General features: G+C 41.8%; 2 protein-coding genes across 3 annotated transcripts in view; both read left to right on the forward strand.

The window, feature by feature from the left end:
- Positions 1-20316, forward strand: part of SUSD6 (sushi domain containing 6) — a 97397-nt gene that overhangs the window by 41543 nt on the left and 35538 nt on the right. For both annotated transcript variants that reach the window (XM_081292815.1, XM_081292814.1), the window contains one exon: positions 434-617. In XM_081292815.1, coding sequence (XP_081148941.1) covers positions 497-617 — 121 coding nt within the window. In that variant the 5' untranslated portion in view covers positions 434-496. The remainder of the gene's footprint in view (positions 1-433; positions 618-20316) is intronic.
- LOC308648114 (10 kDa heat shock protein, mitochondrial-like) lies at positions 10284-10854 on the forward strand. Its single transcript, XM_081292816.1, has one exon. It carries the CDS (start codon positions 10356-10358, stop codon positions 10662-10664), a length of 309 nt encoding a protein of 102 aa, XP_081148942.1. The 5' UTR covers positions 10284-10355; the 3' UTR covers positions 10665-10854.

Here is a 20316-nt window from a genome sequence, read left to right on the forward strand (position 1 = left end):
CCCTTTTGATTAGTTGAACTTGTTCTGAGTCCAGGTGGCAAAGACAGAGCCTGACAGGTGTAGCCTCTCTGTGTCAACAGCTGCCTTTCTGCTGGAGTCTCTAAGAGGCTCGTGGTGGGGCAGGGCCCTGCAGTCTGGAAGCCACACTGTGCCTGAGGGATGTCCAGGTGAGCTGGAGCTGTCTCCTAGCCCTATCACAAGAATCTGGCTCCAGAATGGGACGTTGACAACAGTTAGTGTACAGGCCTTAGTGTTTCCAGGAATGGAAAAGCTTCTTTTATACTGTTCTCTTCAGGCAGCAGGGATTCAGTGGTTAGGATTCTTTTAGATTGTATGTGATTATTTGTATGTGATTTGTATGTGCTTGCTTCTAACTTAATGGCAGAAATTTTCACTTTATTTCAAGTCCTTGTTTTTTGTTTATTTGCTATAGGTGAATTTACTCCCTGACTGGCATTAGAATTTTTTCTTTTAAAAACACTTGGACGGATAAAAGATGTGCCATGGCAGGATAGCACCAAAGAGCACCTCAGCATTTGCCGTGGCCTTCGTGGGACATGGAGTGTTCCTTCCACTGGTGATCCTTAGCACCCTGCTTGGAGACGGTCTTGCCTCTGGTAAGTTCCGACCTGCCTTCTGTGTGTGGGAGGGAAAAGATTTCATACCATTGTTTCTTATGGAACCTGGGGTACAGTGACTCTCTTGGCAGGCAGTTTCAGGGAGAGTAGGGAGTTGGGGGCTTTTCTTTTTTCTTTTTTTCTTTTTCTTTACTTTTCTTGGGAGTTGTGGGCTTTTGTGCTATGGTGTATAGCAAGGAACCAGTCCTTCTTGGGGACTAGTGAACCAGCAGCAGGAGGTGGTGTGGAGAAACTGCTGGTGATAACATTACCTCCCCTCTGCCCAGCTGTTGTTATCATCAGGCAGGATAGAGGTGTAGGACCCAGGGCCTGATGTCCAGGCAAGGAGGCAGGCTTTCATATCAGACTGCCAATCTTCAGAGCTCATTCCTAGCTTGCTCTGTGATGCTGAGCAAGTTGCTTTGCTGCTGTGAGCTTCAAACCTCCTCAGCTGTAATGGGACAATAATAGTTACTACTTCACAGTGTAGTTGTAAGGATTGCTAGGATAACATAATAAGCACATAGTGATGGTTCACTCTTTTGGTTTGTTGTCTTTCTTTCCTTTTTCTTGGAGTGAGTGCATAGTTGAGGTATTGTGATTTAGTCAGAGTAGGACCTGGTAACTGACTGCAAACATTGTAATCTTGGGCAAGCCACTTAACCATTCTATGGCTTAATTTCTCCATCTGTTACATGAAGGTCTCTTCTAGCTCCCACAGTCTATATTCATGATTCTAAGGACTTTCTGTTGAAAATGGTGAGCTAGAGAGTCCCTAACAGAGGTTAGAAATATAGCAGTGAGCTCTTTTGAGTTTTTAAAAGGTCCTTGTTGCCTTTGAGGATGGTCAAAAGACCCTTCTAGCTTCTCTTTGTGTGGTCCTCCAGACTTGGCATCCTTTTCAGAGAGGACATTTTCCAGTGTGTCCAGAAGGCTTCTGGGGGATGTTCCAGAACCTGCCTCTGTATCTGTGAGTCCTAGTGTTATCACTGAGCTCAGTAGTAATGGTGCCCCTAACAGACTTCCTTAGAAAGACTTATATGACTGGTTCCTCAGCGTTTCCCCAGGAAAACACTAGAGATCTTGGAGAGTAGGTTCTGGAATGGGTGGCAGGGCAGTTACACGTTGTATAGAGTCCCTATAGTGTACTGCTGTCTTTTCTTACCTTTCTATTAACTTCTGTCATCCATTTACCCAACACATAACAGATAATGGGGTAAGCTCATCTAAATCTTATTTTTTTTTCTGAATTATTTGAAGAAATATTTTTGTTGTTGTTGTTTTATCGTAGCCTTCCCATGTATACACCACACATGTATACATTTCCTTTTCTGCTGCCTCTCCTTCCACCCCATTCTGACACCAAATCCAAACCTTTAGTCTCTATCCATGAGGAACCCTGGCACAACCCCCAGGGCCATGATGGTTGGGACCCTATAGTATGGGCATCGTGGTTTCAAAGGGACATAAGACCAGACTATACAGTGTGCAATAAAACGAAGCAGGGCCTACATTTATTGGGTTACTCCAAAGCTAGAGGAATCCTCTAATCATGGTAGTTATAGAACCACAAAGTGTCTTGTGCTCACTTCTATATCTCTGGAGCAGAAGTTAATAACTACAGACCACAGTCAAAGCTTGCCCTCCATCTGCTTTTACTGGTGGGAAAAAATAAGAATAATAGTATTTCATGACATGTAAAATTAGATGAAATTCAAATTTTAGTGTTTGTAAATAAAGTTTGGAACATAGTAATGCTCATTCATGAATACATTGCTGTGTCTGCTTTTGTGCTACAGTGGCAAAGTAGACTAGGTGTGACAAAGACCATGTGGCCTACAAAACGTTAAATATTCAGGCTTTAAAATATTTGTTTTTTATAAAAGAGGTAGTCCCCATCCCTAGCCATCCCAGAACAAATGATGCTCAATAGATATGTGCATGAATGGAATGACTTTGGGAGCAGGAAGGACTTGACACGGCCAAGTTGTTCTTCAGAGGTTATGCACTTGCCTAGATTCTTATAGCTCTCGGTAGGGCCAGGACAGAACCTGACTTAGTGCCTGGCACACTACTGCAATCCTCCTCTTCCAGAGCTCCTCTGGGAAAACTGCCCTGGAATGTTAGGGAGCAGTATTAGTGGCAGAATGTCAGAAATCTTGAGCTTCTTTAGCTTTATTAAGCCATCCCACCTACCCCTACCCTCCTTTTTATTGGCTCCATGCTTCACTTCTTCCATTTCCCACCCCATTTTCCATCTACCCACACCTTCCCACTTTCCACCCAAGGTCTGCAATCAATTATCAGGTTCCAGACTGGCTGGATAAAGGGATTATTATTCTCCAGTGTGGAAAAATGTGTGTTTGTAGTGTGGGCTCAGACCAGGATGGGAAAATAGGCTCTGTTATTTTCTTACCCCTTCCCTATTGAAAAGAATACCCCCCCCTGCCCTGACACCCAAGCCCCAAGTTTTTTCTGCTCCTCAAAGCAAGGTATAGGTAGGGAGAGAGGTTTCACCATTACTTAGATCTAGTGCTTGAAGTTGCTGCCAATGTTTTCCTCTCTCTCTGGAATGACTTCTGGGGGAGGAAGGTGCCCATCTTTGGCCTGAAACTCAGAGCACAGCTGTATGACTGGGTCTGCCACAAGCAGCATGCCAAGTAAGTTTGCCAGGAAAGCAAGACTTTCAGATACTGGAAAGCCAAGGAAAAGCAGTTGCATTCAGGAAATGCCCCTTCTTCCCCTTCCTGTGTTTCTTACCTGTTCTTTTAGCTACTCTTGAATGCCCATTCTGGGAAACATTTTTTTCCCCCTTAGTACTGGGGATTGAACCCAATAGTTTTCTTCCACTGAGCTATGTCCCCAGCCCTTTTTATATTTTCAATTTTATTTTTGAGACAGGGTCTTGCCAAGTTGTCCAGGCTGGTCTTGAATTTGTGATCCTCCTGCCTCAGCCTCCTGAGTAGCTGCATTAGTGTGCACAATTCCAGAAACATTTTACATGGGGTGCTTGTAAAATACACAGCCTTCTTCCCCAGTGAGCTTTGGTAGACCCTAAATGTGCTCATGTCCATGCTCATTTTGAGAATTCCAAAGGACCATAGGTTAATGGACCTCCTCAGGGTGGCAACTTGCCCACAAGTCTCTGATCATAAATAGCACAGTCATGCTCCAGTCATGGTATTAATCTCAGGTTGAATAGAAAAGAATTTTGTGTTAAGAGGCATTTTGAGAGTTCTGGGGTAGAAACAGCTCATATTGCAGGACCAGTTTTCATACTATTTTGTCTTATCTACAATTTGGGATTGAGAGTTGTAGCAGAGAAGGTGTTAGAGGCATTGACCAGAGGTCCAGTTTTTCTGTTGGTCTTTCCTTTAAATGGGGAAAATTCTTGAAGATTCCTTTTTAGTGGCAAAGGAAATATATCTTATTTTTCACATCCAGTCACACCATGCAGTGGGAAGAAACAAGAATTAAAAATAGATGTATGCACATGCTACACAACTTGCCTTTCTTGGACTGGGGAGGGACTAGGATCCTAGCTGTGTAGCAGCCTCTCCCATGTCTCACAGCTCCTTTACTGCTGTAACCTTAGGTGAATCACTTGACCTTTTCATGCTTCTTACAAAATAGAAACAATGATCCATCCTTAATAATGTTGTTGCACAGACTAATAAAAATGATTGGAGGGCATTTGGCATGTAAAACATGCAACGTAATTCCCAAATAACAACAACAGAGTTGGTATGTGACCTATTGTTGAGTCAACATCGTGCAGGAGACTTCATGCAGATGACATCCTTTCCTGTCATAAAAACACAACTGAGCCAGGCGTGGTAGCATACGCCTGTAATCCCAGGATTATTCAGGAGGCTGAGGCAGGAGGATTGCAAGTTCAAAGCCAGTCTCAGCAACTTAGTGAGGCCTTTAGTAACTCAGTGAGACCCTGTCTCTAAATAAATTACAGAAAAGGGCTAGGAATGTGGCTCAGTGGTTGAGCACCCCAGGATTCACTCCCCCGATACAAAAAAAAAACCCCAAACCCCACAACTGAATATGTAGAGTCACTATTTGGGTTGAGGGTAAGGAATTTAGGAGCAGGTATCAAATTTGACCAGTGAGGAAAGTTGATTATTTCAGGAATCCCCTTTGCCTTCCAGAAAGCTCATGTTTGCATAGCTTGATGATATCAATCCAGCAGGCCCGCTGACTCACATAAAAAGCTTTTGCTTTGCATTCTCTCTTTCCCAAACATATTTACTGAAAAAACTCAATATTTTCTTTGTTTCTGATTTTTCTCCCCCATTAAAATGTAGCCATGACACATTGGGCCATGTTAAATATCAAGGGAAAGCATCAGTATTCATTTCTGCACAACAAAATGAAAAGGCCAGTTACTTAGTTTTCTTTGAAGATGGAAAATCATGAGAACCAGGTTCTTTGGGAGATGATGTGGTTTTCACCCTCAGCATTACCATGGCAGAGAAATACTGGTGGACATCATGGCTCTCCTCACCATCTGTGAAAGGACCTGGAGTCAGGTGATATACACTGAACTGTGGGGGCAAGACAGACGAGAAACTCACATGTGTAGCCATCATTTAGGTGTTAGGTTCTGTTCTATTGCCCCGATGTAAGCTCTTAGAACACATAGGCTAGGTGGTCATGAGACCATTTTACAAAAGAGAAACTGAGGCAGAGATGTTAGATTGTCTACTTGGAATATCATTGTAAGTGGTAGGGCTGGCTGGGGTTTATGACCTGTATCTTACTCTGCTGCTCATTATCTTTGCTGGAACCATACTATATGTGCCGAAGGGCAGGCATCTGTTTCCTGATTGAAGTGCTCGGCCCAGCCTTCAGAGGATTATTCTGACAAAGGAAAAAGACCCTGTCTGAGCTGGATGTGATAGCTCATGTATAATTCCAGCTACTTGGGAAACTGAGGCAGGAGGATCCATAAGTCAAGGCCAGCCTGGACAATTTAGTGAGATTGTCAGCAACTTAGTGAAACCCTGTCTCAAAGTTAAAAACAGAAAGGGCTTAGTGGTAGAGCACCCCTGGGTTCAATCCATAGTACTGCCATAAACAAAACAAAAAACCCCCAAACAACCAAAAAACAAAACAAACAACAACAACAACAAAAACCCTGCATTCTTTCCTCATGGTTAAAAAAATATACAGGAGTCATCCCTGGGTTGCCATGTTTCTTTCTCTAGTTATTTATGTTTTTATCCACAATAGCCCTTGGTTGTTTGGTTCCACTTCGGGCACAGGTTTGCCAAGGCACTTCTATTCTTAGAAAGGAACAATAGGGACTATAGCAAAGTGTTTGCTAAATGAGGATGTAGTTCCCAAAACATCCGCAGAGCATCTTCCTGTCAGCTGCAAACCCGGCTGACCAAAGTGATGTAATCTCTCCATGGGATAATTAACCTGTGACTATAAAAAGACTTGGGGATTGTGGTAGGAGGCTGGATGTGTCATTATAGGGCTTGTTGAACCCTGGTGTCATGAAAAACATTGAGAAGTTACCTTCAGCAGACTAATTGCAGTACATTACAAGTACATGGTACTGCCCTTGACAGTAACTTTCTAACAAAAGAGCCTCAGAATCTATGAAACTCCACACTTACTTGGGTCTCATTAGGGTTAAACCCCTCATCAAACACAAATTTGGAGCAGTGGTGTTTCATTACCCTAGTCTAACTTGCCAACTTGGATATTATTCTTACCTGTCTAACTCTTCCAGCAAAAGAGATTCACTGGGTGCTGCTAATAAAAAATTAGGGTTGGTACTCTAGGTACGTTTCCAGATGAACTCTTTGCATTAACTCTTACCACTAGAAGATTCCATTCTGCAGTGTCACTCAGAAGTGTGAGCCTAAACAGCTCTCCCATTCCAGGTGGCCCTGCACTGGTATGGCTGGTTGCCAGGACTATGGCCAGATTAGGAGTGACCTTGGCCAGTCTTATGTTTAGCTTTGGGGCCCAGAGAGACAGCAGCATTTAAAGACAACCTTTTCTTTTTCTTTTTTTTTGTTAGAGCTTCATTGGATTCATCCTAACAAACTCATACATGCATGAAAATCAGTTTCAGCTAACGATTCCCCCATTTTCATTCTCATCCTCCCTCCCCTCCCCCATTCCTCTTTCTCTACTCTGCTTGACTTCTTTTTGCTCATCTATTAATTTATATTTGATGATTATTCTATTCGTTTCCCCCTTTCCTTTTTTTTACTTTAGCCTTCTGCCTATGAGAAAAAAACATTCTATCTTTAAGTTTCTTGAGTTTGGCTTATTTCATTTAACGTGACATTCTCTATTTACATCCATTTACCAACAAATGCCATAATTTCGTTCTTTTTAATGGCTGAGTAGGAATCCATTATATATGTATACCACAGTTTTCTCCATTCATCTATTGATGGGCATCTGGGTTGATTTCCATAATTTAGCTATTGTGAATTGTGCTGTTATAAACATTGATATAGCTGTGTTGCTGTAATATGCTGATTTTAGATCTTTGGGGAAAATACCAAGGAATGGGATAGCTGGGTAATATGGTGGTTCCCTAGTTTTTTGAGGCATCTTCATACTGCTTTCCAGAGTGGTCATACTAGTCTGCAGTCCTTCCAACAATATACAAATGTACCTTTTTCCCAACAATCTTGCCAGCATTTATTACTGTACATATTCTTGGTCACTGCCATTTTTATTGGAGTGAGATGAACGCTTAAGTTTTGATCTGCATTCCCTGATTGCTAGAGATGTTGAACATTTTTTCATATATTTGTTAGCCATTTGTGTTCCTTCTTTTGAGAAATTTGTTTAGTTGTCTTTCCCATTTATTGATTGGATTATCATTGTTTTGTGTGTGTGCGTGCACACATGTGTGCTAAGTTTTTTGAGTTCTTATTTCCTTTTCTGTGCTGAAGTTTGATGGCATCCCACTTATTGATTCTTGGTTTTATTTCTTGCACTTGGGGGTCTTGTTAAGTTCAGTGCCAGAACTTACATGATAGAGTGTTGACCCTATGTTTTATCTAATAGTTATAAAGTTTCTGGTCTAATTCCTAAGTCTTTGATCCATTTTGATTTGATTTTTGTGCAGGGAGAGAAAGAAGGTTCTAACTTCATTTTTCTGTATCTAGCTATCCAGTTTTCCAGTATCATTTGTTAAGAAGCATGTCTTTTCTCCAAGATATGTTTTTGGCACCTTTGAAAGACAATCTTTTTGGGGAGTCAGTGTGAATGAGGGGTGCTCTGGTTGTCGACCTCCTTGACCTTACCCTAAGCCAGTTTAACATATGGAAACTTGAATTAATTGGAAGATGAGAGTGAAATTATTTAACTTTTTTTAAAGGATTGTCCCTAGAATTTTCCTTCACATAGCTATCTCTTGCCTAGTAGAATAGGATCCAATTCATATACACTTTCAAATAAGCAGATGTCACCTGCAGCTTCTATGGAACCACTGAGATTACTAAATCTAGCTCAGTATAGCTCTTATTATGCTTTACCTCCCTGCCTTGATTTTTTTTTTTTTTTAAAGAGACAGCATAGTGTGACTAAAAGCTCGGGCTCCAGTTGTGCATACTGGCACATGCTTGTAATCCCAATGATTTGGGAGGCTGAGGCAGGAGGATTTCAAATTTGAGATCAGCCTTGGCAACTTAGGGAGGCCCTAGCAACTTAGCGAGACCCTGTCTCACAATGAAAAATAAAAAGGGCTGGAGATTTAGTTCAGTGGTAGAATGCCTGTGGGTTCAATCCCTAGTACCCAAAAAAAAAAAAAAAAAAAAAAAAAAAAGCATGGACTCCAGAGCCAGGCTGTCTGGGTTTGAGTATTGCCTCTATTTCTTGCTACTTCTGTTAATTTGGTTAGCTTTCCTGACCACACACTGTTTCCTCAAATGGAAATGTAATAGTGCCAACTTGATAAGGGTTTTTTTAGGATTAAATAAGATTCTTGGAACATTGCCTGGTGCACAGAGAAGTAATTTCATATTGGAAGATCAGATTCTATCTAGCATCAGATGATACTATGCTATACTTCTTGCTTTGATGATGCCACAGTTAATTGATTCAGACAAATGCAGGATTAGAAGATGTTCCTTGTTCCTTCTGTATCTCTTGGATTATCTGATTTAGTCTTCAGTACAGTACTGAGTAGAGTTAGATTGGTATTTCTGTGGTTTCCCGGATTTTCTAAATTCTCAAATTCTACATGTAGACATTCTACACATGACCACAAGTACAAAAGAGTGGGTAATGTGCCTTTGAGATATTGATGCTTTGATGTCCACTAAGTGGTCTCACAGTAAGCCATTCTCTTTTGAGAGATTTTTTAGCATTTCAGGGCTGCTGTTGGTTAGGAACTTTGGAAATCTTCTTTCTTTTTTGAAGAACTAGGGATTGAACTCAGGACCTTGTGCATACTAGGCAAGTGCTTTACCACTGAGCTATACTTGCAGCCCTTTATTATTTTGAAACAGGGTCTAAGTGGCCCATGTTGACCTCAAACTTGCTATCCTCCTGCTTGAGCCTCCTGAGTAGCTGAGATTACAGGCTTGTACCACAGAGTGGGAGTCACTTTTTGAAACCTTAGATAATAAATTTGAGAAAGCCAGGAGCCTGTTTTTTTTTTTTTAAAGGACATTTATTTCATTAGCAAAGTGAAATAAATGTGATTGGAGGATTTCATTTTTAAAGACTTGAAAACACATCTGGTAGAATATAACATTGGAATTTAAAAAGAAATCTCCTATGCTGCCTCCATTTGGCTGCACCCCTTTTTTGGTACTGGGGATTGAACCCAGGTGCACTTAACTACTGAGCCACATCCCAGCCCTCTTTTATTTTTTATTTAGAGAAAGGATCTCACTAAGTTGCTTAGGGCCTTGTTAAATTGCTGGTGCTGGCTTTGAACTCGGTCTTCCTGATTCAGCCTCCTGAGTCGCTGGGGAAGCAGCTGGAATAGGTTTGGCTTCACTTCCTCACCCACTGCTTTTGTAACTACAGTACCCTCTCCCTCTGTTCCTAATGGTCAAGACTAAGGGGACTCATTCCCCTTTCCTTGAACATTAGCAACTTCAAGCCTGTTCTTACCATGTTCTTCCTATAACTAGAACCCTACTTCCTCCCACTTCCTTTCATACTTCTGTGTATCCTTCAGCCTATTTCTGAATCAACTCCTCTGTGAGATTCACCCCTGTCTTTAACACTGTGGTTAACAGGCTTGAAGAAAGGAGAGTAGGCTTCTGTTTTACTTTTTTGAATAGAATTAACAGGAGGTCCTAGTCTTGATCCTTTCTCTTGGGAGGATGTCCTAGAGGTTTTCCTGGCAGAATTCTAATGCCTAGAATCTTGACTCTTTTTGATTTGAGGGGATTGGGCAACTTGCTAAGACTTTGGGGAATTGCAGGTTGGGAATCCTGAGTCCTTTGTCCTGCAAACCATGGAATACAAACCTTATAAACTTACTGCAAACTCTAATGACCCAGAGTTGCCAGGGTCACTGTGAGACAATTGGGTTTGGTGTTTTCATAATTAGCATTAAGTCTTTTAGCAAGTGTGTGATGACATAAGGTGAGTAGAGAGGGCAGCAGAAGGTATGTAATGACAGGGAGGGCTTTCTGGGGACAAAGTACTAGACTGGCTGTGGACAGAAATTATCATGGGGTCTCTTTGCGGCGGCTGCACGAGAGCAGAGTCTGAGCTGCGGCCGCGCGAGTCATGGCTGGACAGGCATTTAGGAAGTTTCTTCCACTTTTTGACCGAGTATTGGTCGAAAGGAGTGCAGCCGAAACTGTAACCAAAGGAGGCATTATGCTTCCAGAAAAATCTCAAGGAAAAGTATTGCAAGCAACAGTAGTAGCTGTGGGATCAGGCTCTAAAGGAAAGGGTGGAGAGATTCAGCCAGTTTGTGTGAAAGTTGGAGATAAAGTTCTTCTCCCAGAGTATGGAGGCACCAAAGTAGTTCTAGATGACAAGGATTATTTCTTATTTAGAGATGGTGACATTCTTGGAAAGTATGTAGACTGAAACAAATCACTGTTGAAATGGCATCCTATGAAGCTGCCCATTCCACTGAAGTTCTGAGATCTTTCATCATGTAAATAGTTTCCATGTGTCTTTTATAATAAACTGATGATAATCTAATAACATCCATTGTCTCAAAATCTTAGTTTCCCTGTACTTGTGTAAACATTTCCAAATAAAATATGTAATGAATGGTTAAAAAAAAAAAAAGAAATTATCACATATATTTGCCCACACATCCCACCTTCATCGGCCTGAGAGAGAAAGGCAGCGAAAGGCGGGAGCCATGTTTTGTCTGCTTTGGAAGGAAGGCAGAGCTCATCGTGCAGCACAAGTGCTTGGTGAGCTCCTGCTGAGTGCTGAATTTGTGCAGTTGCTAGAACTATGGCGGTTCCATGTGCTACCTGCTACGGTCAGGGAAGTCATTTCCCTGTTCTGGAATAAAGGTAAGAGGGGCTCTTGACTCAGATTGGGATGGTAATGGAAGGCTTTTTCAAAGGAGAGAAGTCTACACCAAGATTTGAAAGCAAGTAAGAGTTAGGAGGAGTTAGTGGTCAGGGGCCACAAATGGCACAGGAAGATTAAGAATGCAGTCTCTTGGGCCAGATGGCCTGGTCTGAGTCCTAGTTCTGCCATGAGTGTGTTGTGAAATTTTAAGCTAGTCCCCCGAACAATATGTCCTTAATCTTCATATCTGTAACAGTGGGATGGTAACATGTGTACCACACAGGGTTATGGTGAAGGTCAAGTGTTGCAATACTCATCACTGTTCTTGTGTGGGGCCTAGAGCAGAGAGAGGAGAGTTAGTCTAGTGTCCTCTCCTTCCCTTGGAACTTGCCATATACTTCCGTTGAAACTTTGGGAATCTAGTATACTATATCCTCTAATTGATTTCCCCTTGCTCTGGAATGAATGTGTGGTCTCCTCCGCTTTGGGGGAGTGTGTTCAGAAGCTGGTGTTTCCAAAAAAAGAAAAATGAAGTCTAGCCTTAGCCTGGGAACTCAGGGATTTAGGCTGAACATCACCAGAGGCACGGTTTGGGGAAGCATCTATAAAGGTGGGATTCTGCTAATGGGAGGCAGGTCCTCCTCACAGCTGAATTGTCAGAGTTGAGGAGGAGGAGGAAGAACAAGCTCTGCTGGAGTATCCAAGGATCAAAAGATGAAAGCAAAACAAACACTAGTTAATGAATCAAGGGGTTAAATGCATCTAAACAGGGAAGTCAAAGGTGTTAGAGGAGGATGTTAATTTTAAGTACAAGTTGTGGGAGAAGATGGGGATGCCAATAGCAGTCAGCCTCCTATTTGCCCATAGGACAGGAAATGACAGGCTGGTGAGGTGATCCTTCCAGTGTGTTTGAGGGGAGAGCCTGGACAGGCAGCCAGAGCCCACATCTTTTGCCCAGCCAATCTGTGGGAGACATGTTTGACAAGGGCTTCTTATTTCCCTGACCCACTCTGCAGGGTCCCCTGTGGGTATTAGTTGGCGTCAAGAATTCCATGGGGAGGCTGGAGGGCGTGGGGCGTTCTTAATTGATTGGGGAAGGGAGAAGAGTGGAGGAGCAGCTGGTGTCGGGGCTGTGTGGCCAGATTCCAGGGTTCATCGTCTTGGATCTGCTGGGGTAATTGGAGAAGGTGGGGTGATTGGAGAAACTGGAGTGAGAACTGTCTGTGATTTGATGTGTTTGGGGGTGGTGGTGCAAAGAACAGTTGTGACTTCCAGCAGAGATGGGTCTCAGATTTCTTTAGAGTGGATTTCGCAAAGGAATCCATTCTTTGCTCTATTGTTCTCTGTACCTTGTTGTTAGGCAGTTTAGAGGCTTTGCAGTTTGATTAGCCACTTTATGGCATTCAGAGAATTGGTTGTCAGTAATGGCAGGCCTTGGCTTTGCAGGAATGGCAAAGATTGTAGGAATAATGGGAAGTGTTGATTGAACAATCAGTGAAAGTATATTCCAATGGAAGGGATTATTGTAATTTTTTAAATATCAACATCTCTTTTCTGAGTTACTCAAAGCACTTAGTTAACATTAACTGATTAATCCACTATCCATTCTTGAGTGGGATGCTGGCATTCAGTTGTCCCCTTTGTATACAAGATTAGACTAAATTTTCCAGCACAGCCCCAGATCTTGAGTTTGCATCCCAAATATATGAAGTCTATATCTGGAGTTTAGATTTCTAAATGTGATGATTTCCTTATTTCTGGGAATAAAGAAGACAAGAGGAGAAAGGGAGGGATCATAAAAAGAAAATTTTCTTCATGAATAATTGGTCATGTGAGACAAGGGTGTCATAATCAGGGGTTTTAGTGACCCACCTGGAAGACTGATGTTCATTCTCCTCTGAGAAACTACAGAGATCCTATTGGGAATGAGACCTGCCATGGGCTGGAAAAGCAGAAGGCCAAGAAAAGTCGTTATGGGAAAAAGAATAGAGGAGCAAATAGGGCCCTGGCATATTTCTTAACTCTGCTCTGTTAAGCTTGACATGTCATGGGACCCAGAGCAGATTCAATGGTGAAATCCCACAGGAATGTGTGCAGTAACCTCCCTGAGGGTCTGGTCCAAGCTAATTTTGCTGTAGAACAAGTACTTAGCCCAGTTTGACAGGATGGGATTTAGGGAGAGGAACCTTATGCCAAACTTCCTAAGCCCATCAGCTTACCTGTGATTCTTCTGGAGGTTAGTCTAACTAGCCTAGAGTTAGTGGAGAGTCCTGTTTTGCTCACATAACCAGGTGAGGTCCTTTGGGGTCGTCAGGACTTTCCCCTAAGCCCATGTTTTTTAGCCTCTAGTCAAGGTTTAAAGAACAGTTCCATTGTTACCTTGAGTGCTTTCTTGAACCAGGTCTTGAAGCCTGGAAGTAGGCGGAGGATGTGCTGAGTCAGGAAGCTGTTTCTTCCTCCAGTGGCAGTTATTCGAGCTCCCAGGCTTAAAATTCTAGAGATCTGAATGAGGTTTGAATATTTACATTTCTACTGTGTTCTTCTACTAAAAACTCAGTAGAGAAGTCAATAGAAATGCAGCAACAGCTGTTGCAGTCTGGAGACCACACTTTAATAACCACTAATTTACAGAATTCATGATTTACACACACCTGTCTGACCTTTTTCAGAATTAATTTTGATAAGGTGGGACAGGGTGGTGGAATCTTACACTCAGTGAAGAGAGAGGTGGTTCAGAATAGGAAGCTACAAGTGGACCGACCCAATTTTAAAACTGGAAAAAGGCTAAATGATTAAGCAGGAATCTGGAAGATCAATCTCTTACCTTTTCAGGGTGATTTAGTCTTTGCAGACTATCCTAGAGAGAGGAGCCAGACATGATCAGCTCCTGGGCTAGCTAGGTCACCCTGGGCATTTCCTCCCTCCACTTACCTCTTTGGCAGCAGTGAGCTCTAAAAGACTGTATTTTAGGGAGCCTTTTCTCAGCTTTGTCTCTGTGGTATGAAGAACAGCAAGAGCCTAAGGTGGGATCCTAGGCATCAGCCCCAGCACTACCTCCAGTAAGTTCCTCACCTTGCTCAGGAGTGATAATCCTCAGGGCTCTGTAATACTAGGACGGTTTTTCCCCTCACAGGGTCAGGTTGCCTGTGACTTGCTTCTAATTTTTTAATTTTAATTTTTTCTGTGAGAACTGTTGGTAAGCGGTACCAAATCAGAATTCTATCCAAAGGCTGGCTTGCCAAATGTGAAACTACTTGTGCTGCTTTCCTAATACCTGCCTCTGTCACATCCCTGCCCCTTTACTCAAGATGATCATCACTCTACTGCAAGGCTACACAGGCTGTCCAGGATGCCCAGGACCTGTTTCACAGTCTCTGCTGCCTGGCATAGTTTGGCTCTTGGTATGCCATGACAGAATGGGGGCTTGTATCCAAGTACCTCCTTTTCTTCCTGCACTACTTTCTCCCTTTGTAACTTGGTCCAGTTGTTTTCTGCTGCCTCCTCCTGTTCATCCTTACCCCCTTCTCCTTCCTCTGCACTCATCTTAATTCTTCAGCATTCTGGCAGAGCTGGCCAAGTGTGTGGAGTGTGTTAGGGATTGAGGCATGCATAAGGTGATAACCAAAGACCCCTGTGTAAGCCACCGGTGTGAAGGGTCCCTCAGTCTTCTTTCCCTTCTCTTTCCTGCCCACTTCATCCAGGGTAGCTGTGAGTTACAGAATGTTTTATTCTGGGAGAGTTTCCTGTTCTGCAAGTCAAGTTTGATCCCATTTTCTGCGTTTATTTCCTGCTGGAACCTGACAGTGTTTGTACTGGCAAGCTAAAGGACTCCTCGCTTGGAGGGAATTAGCAGGCTCTGCCTCAGAACCATTGTCTGGCCTTGTCTTTCTTGCCTGTGTCTGAGGGGGCAAAAGGAAAATCTCCCAGTCATCATTAATTGTCACTTAGCCTCTCTGATCCAGCCTGGGCAGCTTTGAGGCAGCTCAAGCACTGACTAGTTTGAGATCTTTGTTGAAACAGGGAAAGACTGAGATTGTTTTAATTCATTTTAAGTAAAAGCATGGGCCTTTTGATGATTCCATTAATTTCCTTCCTCATGAACACCCTCCTGTTAGCAGTAATTTGAAATCCTAACTGTTCCTCACTTCCCCCACCACTGTGCTTTAATCTGAGATAGCTGGATATGCTGCTTCATTTACTGCAGAATGGTTTGAAGCCGATTTTAATGTCTGGCTTCGGCCGTATTTCCATTAGCTGAGACTGTTCCTGTGCTTAAGTTCATGCCCACCTGGGTTCTCAGTCTTACTTGCCTTGCTCCTTCCTGTACTATTGCTTGGTTCTTGGTATGCTTGAGAAGTGGTGACAGGGGTGTGAAAACTCTTTCTTGTCCCGTGTAGTGTATGTGCAAGCTTTGCATCACCCTTTTTTGGTGGGGAGGGAGGTATTAGGGATGAAACTAGGGTTGCTCTACCACTGAGTTACAAACTCAGCCCTTTATTATTTTTTATTTTGAGTCAAGGTTTTGCTAAATTGCACGAACTTTTGATCTTCCTGCCTCAGCCTCCCAAGTAGCTGAGATTGCAAATGTGTGCCATTGTGCCAGCTTCACCCCCTATATTTCTCACCCAGTATTATAGATCTTCCAGGGTTTCCCTGTCACTTAGTACACTAGTACTAAGTATGCCCCTAGTACCTCCTCTGCGCCTGGGTAGGAATGCAAAGGCCTAAGCAGGTGAGCTTCCAGTAGAGCAGTAACTACACAGAGACCTGGGCCTTGTTGTCCCTGGGCTGTGTTTCTGTGGTTCATGATTGCAACTCTTGTTTTCTTGTGTGTTTTTTTTTTTCCTTTCTTGCCTCTAAAAAGGAATAAATAATATGAACCATCTCTTGAAGCCAGAGAAATAACAGGTAATAATGGTTGTGATAGCTAACCAGTGACAATTGACAGGATGTAATTGACATTGACAATTGACAAAACTAGAAGAGGAACCTAGGTCCTTCTGTTGCAAATCAAATACTTTTGGTACTATGTTGTTCAGTTGGTTTGTTTTGTTTTTAACACTGACTTCCCATGCCATTGTCTTTAGAATTGTTTCAGCCACTTAAGTGTTAAGAACTCCATTATGTATGCACTAGGCCCTTTGCCAAAAAGGAAGGACTTACAGTCTAAAGAGTGGGGGGTACAAAGGTACATTTTAGTAACCTGTAAGTTGGTAGGTACTGAATGACTTCTATCTAGGGAAAGCTTCCAGAAGAGCTGAGACTTAAAATTTGGGCCTGATCTGAAAAAAACAAACAAGGGAGAACTAGGAAGGAAAATTTTGGTTAGTATTTAATTGGGTACAGAAAAGGTACTGAGGTTTGGTTCTTTTATCACACTTATAAGACCATTCTCTTTAGGGTGATGCCTCTCCATCTTGCCTTTATTTATTTATTTTTTTAGGTACTGGCGATTGAACCCAGGGGTGCTTAACTATTGAACCACATCCCCAGCCCGTCCCCACCCCCCCCACACTTTTTTTGAGACAGTGTCTCACTAATTTAGGGCCTTGCTAAGTTGTTGAGGCTGGCCTCCAACTTGTGATCCTCCTACCTCAACCTTCCCATTGCTGGGATTGTACAGGCGTGGTCTACCACACTTGCTTTACTGTGCTTTTAACATCTGATTCTCATACCTTATGCCCATGAAGAACCATTCAGTAGATCTGGGGTACACCAGCAATCTGCATTCTTTCAAAGTTTTTTAATATTATGAAAGCCTTCTAGCACCTCAGTTCTGAGTAGAAGAAACCAGGTGTACAGATTTCATTTGTTCCTTTCAAAGGCAGAAACTGTTTGTTCAACCAACTGTTCCCATAGTTATGTGGCAGATGGTGAAGGTGGTCCATGCTGAGACACACTGTAATCCAAGGGCATTCTTGGTGCCTTTCATGTTGCAGGAAGCATTAGGGATTAGGATTTGAGTTTACCACAGAAGTCCTGCTTCTGAGTCCTGATTGGGTTTATGGTGAAACCAAGGAGGAAAGCAGGAGTGGGTAATAAAGGATATATGTTAAGTTGACTGACAAGCCAGGTCAGTCTGACTGCCAACTTGACTTGAAGGTTGGTGGTGAAGCCATTGAAGCTGAGTGACTTTGGACAAAGTTGTGGCCTGCTCAAAATTACTTATGTTATTCCAGCAGTTTAAAAAAGTATTTTTTACAGATACTGTTTGTTGGCTTAGCTTTCAGATGAGTGTGTTTGGAGAGGGGGCAAGTGAATGGGTAAAAACAGGTCTATCTATAACATTTAGCAGCCTTGATGAATTTCAGGATTTCTGTCTGTATTTTGGGACCAAGTAGGATCTAGGGTGGTTGTCAAGATTAGAAAATGATTACCAAGTTACCAAATATGTTTTTTTTTTAGTTGTAGTTGGACACAATATCTTTAATTGATTAATTTATTTTTATGGGTGCTGAGGATCAAATCCAGGGCCTCACCCATGCTAGGCAAGCACTCTACCACTGAGCCACAACTCCAGTGTAACAAATTACGTTGTTAAGAAATGATTTGCCTTAGTTTGGGGGGCATTGTAAAATAACATAGATGAAAAGAACACTTAAATGTGTAGCATATTTTAAGTAATAATCACTTTAAATGTCACTTTAATTTCAGGGTTTTTTTATGAAAAACATTTTTAAAATATACAGATTAGAGTTTGGCATAGTGGCAATGCCTGTAGTCCCAGCACTAGGGAAGCTGAGGATAATTGAGTCTAGAATATTGGGGCTAGCTGCGGCAAAAGAGCCAAGACCCTGTCTCAAAGGAAAAAAAAAAAAAAAAAGACAACAAGCTGGATGTAGTGGCACACACCTGTACTCCCAGTGGCTTGGGAGGCTGAGACAGGAAGATTTCGAGTTCAGAGCCAGCCTTAGCAACTTATAAAGGCCCTAAGCAACTCAGCAAGACCCTCTCTCTAAATAAAATACAAAAAGGGATGGGAATGTAGCTCAGTAGTTAAGTGCCCCTGAGTTTAATCCCTGGTACCCCCCCCCAAAAAAAAAAGTCAACAGACCCATATAATCATACCTGAATATTTGCCACCCAGATTTAATATTTTGCCATATTTGTTTCAGATCTTTTCCTCCACAAATAACCAATATCCTAAGTTGATATGCATCCTTCCAATTGTGTGTCTATATTTTTTCATACTTAAAATATACATGTTTTAAAATGTAGTGACCTTCCATAGATCCTTTTCACTCAACATTGTTTTTGAGATTTGGCCATGTTAAATGTTTATTTAACAAAGAGTGCAGCATTCCATTGATTATTTATTATATAATTATAATATTGAAACTATATTTAAGCTAGGTGTGGTGGCATATACCTGTAATCCTAGTAGCATGGGAGGCTGAGGCAGGAGGATTGCAAGTTCAAAGCCAGCCTCAGTAACTTACCTGAGCAACGTTAGCGAGACCTGTCTCAAAATTAAATATAAGAAAGGGCTGGGATGTGGCTCAATGGCTAAGCACTCCTGAGTTCAATCCCTGGTACCTCAAAAAAACCCAAAAAACGTATGTGCGCACGCACACACACACAATACATGTATTTAATTATAGTTCCTAGTTATAAATTATAACTTACAATTATATATTATGATATAATCATTCTCATTGGTGGCTATATAGGTGACTCCAGTTTTTCACCGTTACTAGAAATGCTGCAAAGAACAGCCTGTACATGTGTCATAATCATGTGTACAGAACTCCTGTGGCATATATCCTTAGCAACAGAGTTGCTGGGTTGTTGGAAATGCACAATTTCAACTTTTTTGCATTTATGCCAAATAGCTCCGCAAAGTAGATGTATCAACTTACACTACTACTGATGTTTAAGAAATTCTTATTTCTCCACATGCTTTTTGTTGGCAGCTGGTATTATTAGATATTGATTTTTGCCTGTCTGATGGACAAGAAATGAAATCTCCATGGAGCTTTAATTTTGTATTTCATTGGTTATCTCTTCCCAATTTGTAGACTAACTTTTTTTATGACAGTGGTTCTCAGTGGTCCCTAGTTCCTTTCAAGGCATTAACAGGGTTCAAACAATTTTCTTATTGACATTAAAATGCTGTTTGCCCATTTTTTCACTTTTTCTTTTATGATTTGTTTTATTTAATTTACAGAGGCTGTATGATGTCATGATCTCTCTAATGTTAATGAATTTAAAGAGACAGTCTCGCTGAATTGTGTAGGCTGACTTCGAGGTCCTGGCTCTAGCATTTCTCCTGCCTCAATCTCCCAAGAGGCCGGGACTATAGCACATACTACCACAACTGGGATATTTTTCTTCTTCTTTTTCTTCTTGGTACTGGGGATTTAATCCAGGGGTGCTTTACCACTGAGGTACATCCCCAGCCTTTTTCACTTTTTATTTTGCAACAGGGTCTTGCTAAATTGCTCAGACTGGCCTCGAACTTGCAATCTTCCTGTCTTAGCATTCTGAGACACTGGGATTACTAGGGTGTGTCACTGTGCCCAGTTGGCATCTATAAAAAAGATACACATAAATATTTTTTCACAGTGCTGCGAATTTATACTTTTTAATAGTTTAAAGAACCCTGAAAGGCTGGGGCTGTAGCTCAGTGTCAACTGCCTCACATGTGTGAGGCACTGGATTCAATCCTCAGTACCACATAAAAATAAGTAAAGATTTAAAAAAAAAAAAAAATCCTGAGAACAAAGTGTTTTTCACCACTGCTGTTTTGCATTGTTAATTTTATTAATATTTTTTTTGTCTCCTTTAAAATATTCCTATCCCAAATTCATAAAGACTGGTTTTTATCTTTTTTTTTTTTTTTTGGTACCAGGGATTAAACCCAGGGGCACTTAACCACCACATCCCAGACCTTTTTTTATTTTGAGACAGGGTCTTACTAAGTTGCTGAGGCTGGCTTTGAACTTACAATCCTACTGCCTCATCCTCCCGAATTACAGATGTGTGCCACTGTCTCTGGCTTTTATATTTTTCTTGAGAAAGGTTAGAATGCATTTTTTTATGGTTGGCACCTGCCATTTCTCAGGCCCTTCAGCCACTAGGAATAGTTTGTGTATATGTGTTACTGAGGATTGATCCCGGAGCCTGCAGGCTAGGCAAGGTCTCTACCCTCTGAGTTACACCCCCAGCCCAGGAATAATTTAAAAATTTTATGCTTTCTCAAAAAACA

Source organism: Spermophilus citellus, assembly GCF_964194105.1.
Source record: "Spermophilus citellus genome assembly, chromosome: 4".
Lineage (NCBI taxonomy): Eukaryota > Metazoa > Chordata > Mammalia > Rodentia > Sciuridae > Spermophilus > Spermophilus citellus.

Bases quoted from the DNA above. Each gene is read 5' to 3' on its own strand.
- LOC308648114 (XM_081292816.1), top strand. From the start codon at position 10,356: ATGGCTGGACAGGCATTTAGGAAGTTTCTTCCACTTTTTGACCGAGTA.